This window comes from Ixodes scapularis, unplaced genomic scaffold (assembly GCF_016920785.2).
Source record: "Ixodes scapularis isolate PalLabHiFi unplaced genomic scaffold, ASM1692078v2 PGA_scaffold0__279_contigs__length_252992795, whole genome shotgun sequence".
Classification (NCBI taxonomy): domain Eukaryota; kingdom Metazoa; phylum Arthropoda; class Arachnida; order Ixodida; family Ixodidae; genus Ixodes; species Ixodes scapularis.
Window position 1 is genome coordinate 169,959,781 of NW_024609835.1, and position 11,164 is coordinate 169,970,944.

Sequence of the window (11,164 nt, forward strand, 5' to 3'; positions counted from 1 at the left end):
CGCATGGGTCACTATGTCTGACTTAGGTCTTGCAAAACAAAGACGTCTTTTTCCGATATTGAGGCCTAAATATAAAACATGCAAACAAAATATACACTTTCTAGGCTTAATTTTCGTGTAGACAACTATCATATCTACACTTGAACAAAAAATAAAAAAATAAAAAATAGGTTTTTTGAGAAAATCAATTTCAAAAATGGTACTTTTTGGTTTTTGCATAATATTAACGTAAACGTACCGCAAAGGATATTTTACACAGCCAAGGCATTTTATAATAAATATAAAGAGCGTGTTCTGGGCTCTCCGTGGACATAAAAGATATTGGTGTAACCCAAGTAGATCGCCAGTAATTAATTGTCAAAGTTTGTCAACAATTGACCGAGGAGGCGTTTTTGACATTTTTACAGAAAAAAAGGAAAAGGCCTAAAATTATTTCATGGTATTCGAGCCTTTTAAATATGTCCACAGAGTGCTTGAAAAAAGTTAATATAATGTGGACTGAAAATCCATGGCGGGAGATCAAGCGAAACATCCGACCCACGACGGGTGTGAAAAACACTGCTTTTCGCCGCGGCTTCTTTAATAATTCTTAAGTCGAGAACAAAAAATCCGACGAACTTGCGGTTTGTGTCGACTGCGGTTTTAGAAACGGCGCCATAACATATATTTTTTTCATCGAAATTAAAAATTCGACCCTTTTTGCCTGCACGATTTGAGATGAAACCACCCATATATATATATATATATATATATATATATATATATATATATGTGTGTGTGGTCTTTCAGAGAACGCGAGAAGTACTCATCGCAACGAAAAAAGGCTTGTGGCGTTTTGGTCCTGGTCCAGGGGCCCATCTAGGAAAATTATTTAAGTCTGGGATAATTAAGTTGTTAATTATTTTTTCGTAATTAACTTTTTTTAATATTGTCTTTAAGGGCATGGTTTAAGTGAGAAAATTGCTCAGCATCATCGAAAAACACTAAATCAACAAATTGCAGAACGATAGAAGGCACGCGAAGCATTTTACGGCTTTCTGAAAAACCGCGAGAATTCGAGAAAAAATCGTAAGGGTGCAGGCGATCTGGTGAATATTAACCATGTTGAATTAACCTGAGACTTGGGTAGAGAAGAAGCATCAAAACGTAGAAGGCATTTTGAGACGTCTATTGTCTGTCCCTTCTACGTTTTGATGCTTCTTCTCTACCCCAGTCTCAGGTTAATTCAACATCGCAAGAATTCGACCGGTTTTTAAGTTTCGGTTTGCTATCGGAGCGCAACTTGGCCCCGGCGGCACCGCGCCTCGTGGAGAGATAGTGGAACCAACCTCTGCTGCGCCGTCATCGCGCGACGCAGCAGAGTGTGGTTGCACTATTTCTCCACGGGGCGCGGTGCCGCCGGGACGGAGATGCGCTCTGATAGCCAACCGAATCTTAAAGGGGTAGTGAAACGAAATTTTAGCGCCGATCTTGTTGCATAAATATGGGCTAGGGACAGGCACCACCTCGGAAATATAAATATTGCGCTGTAAAACACAGGAGAACTAATTTTAAACATAATTAAACGACTTCAAATTCTCATCTGGTGGATGGGGGGAAGTTCTCGTGACATCACTTGTGCCATAATAGCAGCGCCGTTCTGCGACAATACGGCGTGCCGGCAGAATTCGCCTAGGCCTGAACGCGTTTGCAAAGCCTTGGCGGAGAAAGCCAAAGCGTAGTTGGCCACAGTGAGCTCGTTCTCGTTGCGGCTCTTTGCACGACACGACCCGAGCATGCTTCTGGCACGGCCGGTATTAGTTGCTGCGAGTCGCGAGCTGCGAGCCGACGTTAAAAAGGATATGTTTGAACTACGAGGAGCCACGCAAATACCTGCTCACACTCGGAGCGGACACGCGCGTTTGATCGAAGTGCTGGATTCGCTCTGTTAGACCGCGTTTCGGTAAGCGCTTCTGGACTGATCTTTTACGATTGCAACACGATACTGACATGACACTCGGCAAAGGAAGGTTAGACCGACATCGCGTAGCTCCCACGAACTGCTATAGCTCGACAGTGACGTCGCGTCGAGTCAGAGTAAAAATGGCATACTAATAACAGAGTGTACATACCGAGTTGCGAAGGTTATCCGTATGGCGTTTATTTGAGCTCTATATCACACAAAACAAAAAGATAGAATCAATGAAAATCCCTTTTCGACGACAGCGTTCGTCACCGCTGTCTCGGAAAACAAGAAGATCGAGATGACAAGGGGAAAATATTGACCTCTGAAATTTAGTTCAGGGATCAAACTACTCATCCGGTAAGGGTCCACAAGGGTCGCGCGGGCATATTCCATTCAGCAGGCCAGCCGGTCATGGACAGACGGTCTTGGCCAAGGACCGCCGGAGCAACGGTGCGCCGAGTCGATGTTGCTGCTAGGCCTACTATATTCTGCCGAGCTCGCTCGGTCGGCAGAATCGTGGCCGTTGTAGCTCTTCTCGTGTGTTTGTGGATCCTGCGTTCTTGGTCATTGTGGTCAATTTTAAGCACTCCTTCCTTTTTTCTTGCTGGTTGAAGTCGGGACGCACGAGAAGAGCACGTAGAAAAATAAATGTCCGTTGGTGGCCGATACCAAGTAACTGAGCGACGCTGTCGGCCTTGTTGATTTGATCGTAAAAAGTGCGTAAGACAGCTTCGGAGCTGTCGTAGGATTCTGTCGTAACCTGCGCAAAGGTTACGACAGTTTCGTTTCGAGAGCACGGGTTTTCTCTCAAATTTGTCGTACGCACTTGTTTCGTCGTGAGTTCGCTTTGAGAATCCGGCCTCAGAGCTGGTTTTGTCAGTGCTGCCGTGGTTGCCGACTTGCCGTGGTGCAGCGTGCGTGCAGCCCTTGCACATCTCAAACGGCCACGTTGTCACAGGTCGTAAACCGTCGACGCGCCACCAAGTGGCAACGCTCGTAACCACAACATTCACGCCGTAGCCTTTCCCGTCTGGCACAAGTGACGTCACGAATGCGCCCAATATCCCAAGACGCATCGCGCTCTCCGATGGCCGATTTTTGAGCGCGCGCCCAATCGGGCCCATTAGGGTGAAAAATATAGCCATCCGTTCAAAATACAAACGCGCGATTATGATTTATGAATATCATTGATCATATTGAACCTATTTCTGACCATAATAGGTGTGTTTCAAGTTTCGCTTCAGTATCCCTTTAAAGGGAAGCTACGGAGCTTCTTAAAAAAAATGAGTTAAAAGTGATTTCTAGTGTATTTTTATCCCGTGAACCCGAATACCCAAACTATTTGCGGCGCAAGTATTGTTAAACGCCAGAAAACGCGGAAGACAGTTGCTGTCCGTGACGTCATCGACGGCTCTTTTGGCTGCCCAACGCTAGGGAGGCGGGGCTTCAGTCCTATTTTGAAATTGCTCTGATTGCTCTCCGGCGCGTCGCATTGAAACATAAGTTTGATATCTGTTATTCTAAAGGCCAAATGAACGCATTTTAAGTGTTTTTTCTCAAATGCAGAAGTGCCCCATCTTCCCTTTAAGACCGGTCGAATCGCGGTTTTTCAGAAAGTCGTAAAATGCTTCGCGTGCCTCCTAGCGTTCTGCAATAGGTTGATTTAGTGTTTTTCGATGATGCTGAGCAATTTTATCTTTTAAACTATTTCCTTAAACACAATTTTAAAAAGTTAATTACGCAGAAATATTTAACAACTTAATTATCCCGGACTTTAATAATACTCCTAAATGGGTCCCTGGCCCAGGACCACAACGCCGGAAGCCTTCTTTCGTTGCGATGAGTCATTCTCGCGTTCTCTGAAAAACCACATATATATATATATATATATATATATATATATATATATATATATATATATATATATATATACAGGGTGTTTTTTTTTTTCTTGTTCTTACACATTTGTTTAAAAAAACCGTGAAAGCTACAGTAATGCGGTTTGTGCAGGTGGGTTATACGGCCAGGCGGACATTATGTGGGTGGCTAACCTTTGCGATAGGTCGGCTAATCAATTAAAATTCGTTAATTAACTTTTTAATTACTTAAAATAAACATATGGTTTCAATTAGAAAATTGCTGAGAATCATCGAAAACCCCTAAATCAACTATTTTTAGCAGGATATAACGCCAGGACAGCATTTTACGGCGTTCTGTGAAAACGCTCTATTTGAATGCATCACCGCGCCCGCATCACCGCGCCCGCGGTCCTGCTCCCCAGTGGCTGAGACGCGCAACACACGTGCGCCGTACTTCCGTCCATTCTACGAGGGAGGCAAGGAGGTGGCTTCGCGTCGCGACTACCGGGGAGCAGGATCGCGGGCGCGTAGATGCGCTCCGGTAAGAAACCGAAATCTAGAAACGCGTCCAAATGGAGCGTTTTTACAGAACGCTGTAAAATGCTTCCCCGGCGTTATATCTTTCCAAAAATAGTTGATTTAGTGGTTTTCGATGATGCTCTACAAGTTTCTAATTGAAATCATATGTCTATTTCCACTAATTAAAAAGTTAATTAACAAATTTTAATTAATTAGCCGACTTATCGCAAAGATTAGCCACCCACATAATGTTCGCCTGGCCGTAAAACCCACCTGCACAAACCGCATTAGTGTAGCTTTCGCGTTTTTTTTTAAACAAATGTGTAAGAATAAAAAAACACGTACTTCAATCTTGCAGTTTCTTTACAATTACACATTTTCCACCAATATATAGTTTTTTTTTTATGCGAATGCATTAACTGGTCTCATGGAGCGAGCTGACGTCATCAGTTTGAAGCGCAAAAACGGCTCCTGGTTTCCCCGACCCCAATAGGAGCGATTCGCCTTCGGTTCCATTCGCTGACGCGCGTCGACGGGGCTCCCATTGGCCGCTGCGCCATGGCCTCCGATATCCCGAAGCGCGCGCGTGCTAGTACGCAGCAGACGACAAAGGAAGCGGACGAGCGACTTGCATGCTTTTGCATTCACAACTCATAAGAAACGGTTAAATGTAACCCGAGCTTTGTTTCTTTTTTTTTTGGAGAGAGAGAGAGAGAGAGAGAAAGAAAACTTGTGTTTCTTTTTTTTTGCACGATTTGAGATGAAGTTATCCATCAATAATGGGCGGCAGTTTGCGCCAGCCAGCCTAGAAACCAAAAATATTATATTTACTGAATAAAAGGTTGTAAAAAGCGCCAACAAATGGGGACAACGAAGAAGACACGGGCGACAGGACAGGCACTGCATTCTCAACTGGTTTTTATTAACACCATTGTCACCTATTTATACACATTGCCCAAAACACATCGCACTCAATAGCCACAATCAGAGCCAACAACTAGAAACACCATCTCACTCTGAAGCAAATATACAGACGGAGCGCTGACGCAATGGTTTTCTTTCTTTTGTTATGTAATATGCCTCTATAATTTCTCTTTCCGTTTTACCTTTTGCCCTTCTTAAAACCTTGGTGACAATGAGGTCACGTTTGCACCCACATCACCTACAATAGTCAGCAATTTGGCCCCCCGCGTTGTTGCGCACTCACAGATTATGGTCTAGGTGCTCTATCATTGAAGCAGCGCCCAGTCTGTCCAATGTGGACTGTGCCACAACTCAACGGAATATCGTACACCACATTGATGGCACACGCGGTATATTGCATCACATGTTTCTCGAAACACGGTGGTTTTTTTTTTTTTTTTTTTTTTTTGTCTTGTCAGCAGCGGACAAATCCTAGCAGGTTTACACGGTGCCGAAAGAAACCACGTTGATGTCGTATCTGCCAGCTACCTTTTTTAGGTTATAAGACACGGTATGCATATACGGAATGACTTGCACTCGTTTCCTTGTTTTACTTTCCTCGCTGCCTTTTTTACTTCTGCTTAGCTTTTGAAGGAGGCTCTAACAACAACCAGAGATTACGTTAGGTTAGGTTAGGTCCCTCAACTTTTTAATTGTCGTTCAAAACTGATTTTGATCTGATCATTGCAACTTTTTTCTAGAGCCGCACTTAGACATGTCAAGGATAGCCCCCTCTTTATTAGTTTAGAGTGAGCACTTTCAAACAAAATCACTTAGTGCATGGACAATACTGCCAACAGACATGCTCGTCAAAGAAAAGGATCAAAATGTCTAAAAACTGAATGCAGTTATTCAAAGGCGATTCCCAGGTAAAATTAAGTGCACCTGACAATTCCCTAAACACCTCGACAATCGATTGAACCGTTTTCTCCAAACCCGAGTCTATATTTAAAACTAAAAAAAAACATCAACGTATCTATACGTCCTTACAACATGAAAATCTGCAAGCCCATCTGCGATTTGCCGGTTGGTCCAGAGCTTGAGAAGTCTATCTTGAAGAACGGAATAATTTAAGTCCTCAGCTTTCACAATTATTGCAGTGACAGCGTTCCGAATCTCTTCTCTACGAACATTGACCATTTCAAGGAGCTACGCCTGCCACAAAATGCGGTGGAAGATTAAATCTACCCCCGTTTTTTGTAGTTTTCCCGAGTTAAAAGAAAAGAAGGAACAAAATAGTTTGATTATATTTCTTTAAAGTGTACACGTTGGTAGATTTAACACGAGCTTACTTTTTTTGCTCAAAGTCACTTCACGGTGGACAGCAGCGGACATCAGGAGCCATCCCAGCGAAGCCAGCAGTGCGTACACATCACGTGACTACCCACCCTGCGCATTGCTGCGTCTCTCCCGAAGTTCACGCGACACTCACATGGCATTGGAACGGCTCGTAGCGTTCGCTGCTGTCCATCGGAAGCTGACACGGAGTTTATTCGGGTCTCGACGGTCTCGGTCGGTCTCAGAAGGCCGGATCGCAGTGGGCGCGCGAAATCAGTTGTAGCCCGTTTTGTGCGCGCGGAAGAACTCCATGGCGTCCGTTGTTTTCACGACGACGAGTAGCCCCGCTTATGTCTGCCTCCCCGGACCGCGTATCACCTCCTTTCCCGATCGGTTCGACAGTCACGTGACAACAAGACGTCCGCGCCATCCATGCTGCCATTGGCTGCGGCCCTGCGACAGTCGGACAGCCGTGAGGCAAATATATGACAAGTTGGTCGCACGCCGGAGCCGGACGGATGCTCCGCGGTGCGACCAAACTAGTGTTGTACACGTTCCTCAAAAAGAGGAACGAAAGCTCGTTCCATGTTCCTTCGGATTTATGGAACGCGTTCCCGTTACAGTCTAAAAATGGAACGTATTGTTACATACACGTTACTTTTGTATTGTGCTAATTACCATATTTAGTTAGTTCAACCGAAGATTTTTAATATATATATATATATATATATATATATATATATATATATTTAGCGGGCAAGGAAAAGGAAGAAAAGTAGAGGAAGAAGAAAGGAGTCGGGAGGAGAACTGAGGACTGAATTCTGGGTTGCCCGTATAGCCCTTGAGCTCAGCAGCCTGCGACATTTTGTGGCATCGGTGGTTTAACGAAATGGCAACCCAATCGGAGGCAAGTATGGGACACAGTTAACGTTCCTCTGCCAGACCACGGATCGCCACTCAAACTACCGACATTCTATGGGCAATCGTCTTGGCAATTCCTCCATCATCCAATTTGAAACGGTTGCAGACGTTTACGGGTTTCACGCAACGTCCAGAGCTCGAGCAATGGTGGCCTGTTGAGGGGGAACGTTGCAGAGTGTTTAGAGAGCATGTCTCAAACAATTCGTACGTCATATCAGCTACTCATAAAGCCCTAAAGTACCGCTTTGGTGATGAATATCTCCAGCAATTTCACCTGACTGCTTTTAAGCACCACCGCCAAAGCACGGAAACACTTCAGGAGCTAGCTGACGTAATCCCGCGGATGGCGAGAAGAGCGCTCGTCGGATTGTTGTTGTTGTTTATTGCCCAGAGGAAAGGCCCGCAGGCCTAAGTGGGAAAGGAATTAAAGGAAAGCGGGGAGGCCGGCGGTATGGACGAAGTCTAGAAGGCTTCGAGCGCAGGCGTTGTTGGTCGTCCAGGTCTTGTAGGCCTCCGGATCGTCCCACCGTATCCCCGCCTGGAGGACGTAGTGCTCCCGATCCGCCCGTATCCCCGAGCAGGTCCAGATGAGATGGCGAACATCCACCTGGTCCGCCGGAGCGGTGCAGTGGGGGCAGCCGGGAGGGATGCGGCTGTGGTCCCATCGCCAGGATGAGAGGACTGCCGGTGTGATAGCGCATCCAGTGCGGATGCGCCGGAGCAACACCTCCTGAAGCCGGGACAGACCAGGGGGAACCCGGGCGGTGCACGGTGGTATGAGAGCTCGCGTGCCTGCCCGGATCCTGGTCTTAGTGGCCAGAAGTGTCGTCACGATGTCCATGCTGAGGGTGTGGCTCTGCAGGTCCTCTGATTGGGCTGCCCGTTTGGCCGCCTCATGAGCCGCTATGTTGCCCTCTGCAGGGCCGTGGCCCTGCACCCAGTCGATGACGACCATGCCCGCGAAATGGTGTCGTAAACGATGGATCTTTTGAACAATGTTCATGGCTTGTTTGGTCTGTTTCAGGTGCCTAATGGCCTGAGCGGAGTCAGTAAAGATGGTTACTTGATCAATGGAGTGATCTTTGGAGGCTGCGAGAAGGGCTTCATAGATGGCTTGTAGCTCAAGCAGCAAAGGAGATGCGTCCGATGTAGCAAACTTCTTCTGGTCGTCAAGGTGGGGATGAGTGCGACTGACGAATGCAGTAGCTCCTCCGTTTTGCGTACATGCAGCGTCCGTGTACAGGATACAGTGATCCGGAGAAGAAGGGTTTGGATTATGGGCCTTGGGATTTTGACGTGCCTTACGGCGGGAGGTCTTATTGGTGGTAAGGCAGGAGAAACTCCAGGGGGGAAGCTGCTGTATCTTCTCAATGTATGACGTTTCCTTATGACATTCTGAAGCGTACAGTTGATGTTTGGCAGCCCGGGCTTGTGTGCGTTGATCACATAATTGTCGTAGTGTATTCAGGTGAGCATGCTCCTGTAACAGCTTAATAGGCGTATGCATCGGGAGGCCGGTAATGCTGCGCATCGCTGCCCGGTTGACAGTTTCCAGCGAGTTCCATTGCGTCTCTGTCAGGTTCTGAAATTGTGCTTGGTAGATTATCCTAGGCTGTAAAATGGCCTTCACGAGGCACGTGGCAATCGCAGAACAAGCACCTCCACTCCTCTGGGAGATGCGGTTGATAAGGTGGAGCATAGAGTGGGCTGATTTCTTTATGGATACGAGCCACTCTTTGGCACTGCCGGTCTTGTGGATTTGGAGGCCGAGAATTTTCATAGTTTCAACTTTGGGGAGTGTTTGTTGACCCACCTTCAGATCGAGGTCGTCTGTCCCTAGCTTCTTGCGGGCAGCATTATTGCAGACGCGCATGTAGCAAGATTTAGATGGGGATAATTCCAGGCCAATGGCTTGGGTGTACTGGTGGAGAGTGTTCAGCCCTCGTTGAAGTATATCTTGATGTTGAGTGTGGTCCAGATGGGTAGCCCAGAGCGTCACATCGTCAGCGTAGATTAGAAACTTGAGGTGCTTGTGTTGTGCCAATTTCCATGCGAGTTGGATGAATGCAATATTAAAGAGAATGGGCGCGAGGGCAGAGCCTTGGGGCACCCCACAGTTAGCGGTAAAGGGAGCAGAATTTTCCCCTGCCACTCGCACCGAGAAGGTGCGGTTGGTCAAGAAGTTGTGGATGGCCTTAATAATCCCATGTGGGAACTGTAAGTTGACCATAGCATCTAAGATGGCGGCATGATGAATATTATCGTACGCCTTCGAGATGTCGGTTGCCACAATGCTGCGGATCCATTGGATGCGTCCCGGCACCTTTGTGATGTCTTGGGCCAGTCGATGTAGGCCGTCCTCTGCACCCACCAGCTGTCGGAAGCCAATTTGAGATTCATGGTAGAGTCCTTTCGTTTCAAGCCACGAATTGATGCGTGAGGCTAGGATGCGCTCGTATATTTTACATATGGTAGGCGTGAGCGATATGGGGCGTAAAGCTGTGAGGTCTTTAGCTGCTTTCCCGGATTTAGGGATCGGAACAATGATAGCATGCTTCCACTCCTGTGGGATTTCCCCATCCGTCCATACTTCATTTAGGACCCCTAAGAGGTTGTCCACCGCCGGCCCCTCAAGGTTCTTGAACACTTCATAAGTGATACCATCATGTCCCGGTGCGGATTTCTTCTTAGTTGCCTCGATTGCAGCGATGAGCTCGGCCTTGGTAATTGGTGATGTTATGCCGCAGTCATCCACAGCGTAGGAAGCCGGGCATGTGGTTGCGGGGCTATCATGTTGTGGGAAAAAGGCCATGGCCGCATGCCTGGCGAAATCCTCGTTGGATAATCCCATGGCCAGTTGTATGTTGCACGGCCGAGGAGTGGCAACCTTGTTGGTTTCCATGGCATGATATGTGCGCCAGAGTTTCTTAGAGGAAGTGTAAGAGCCAAAGGATTCACACCAGTCTCTCCATCGTTGTCCGCTCAGTTGCGTCTCATACTTTTTTGCTTCAGCAGCTAAGCGATTCACCTCCCACTGAAGCTGCTCGTTGTGAGGAAATGAGCGGGCTTGGAGTTCCGCCTGCTTACGTTGGTCCCAGAGACGAATGAGGTGAAGATCCGGATTTGGCTGATCTTGATTCACTGTTTGTTCGGTGGTATGCTTATGCACAACCTGTTTAAGTTCCAACATAATGGAGTCCGCCGTGGCACCTTCTAAGGTGGTAGAGGTTCGAAGCTCCGTCCAGTTAATCACTTTAGTCATACGGCGCTGTTTCTTGACTAGATGATGGGATTGGTGAATGTGAATAGGCGTGTGATCACTGCCCCAACAGTCCGGTTCCGCTGTCCATCTGGGAAGGCCATGTCCCTGCCACCATGTAAGATCCGGTGTATTAGGGGCCGTGAGCGGACGAGTGGAGACGTGGGCCTCGTTCAGCAGGACGTAAGATGAGTCCCTGAAGCGGCTGTACACCTGTCGGCCTCGACCAGAGTCGTTGGCGTAACCCCAGCTTGTGTGCGGGGCATTGAAGTCGCCACCCACCAGAACTGGCACATGTAGGTATCGCCGACAGAGATGCTGGATCCAGCCGAAGTTAAGCCGTGCACTCCCGGGTTTTCCGTACACTGACACCAAGATCACCTTAGTTTGTTTGCGTCGGACAAGGACGGCTACCACCTC

The 11,164-nt window shown here is 47.2% G+C and overlaps 1 protein-coding gene across 1 annotated transcript in view; it reads left to right on the forward strand.

The window, feature by feature from the left end:
• LOC120849502 overlaps positions 1-6,468 on the forward strand; it is a 46,896-nt gene extending 40,428 nt beyond the window's left edge. The window contains exon 3 of the mRNA XM_040221745.1: positions 6,433-6,468. Coding sequence (XP_040077679.1) covers positions 6,433-6,468 — 36 coding nt within the window. The remainder of the gene's footprint in view (positions 1-6,432) is intronic.
• Positions 6,469-11,164: the final 4,696 nt, after the last annotated feature.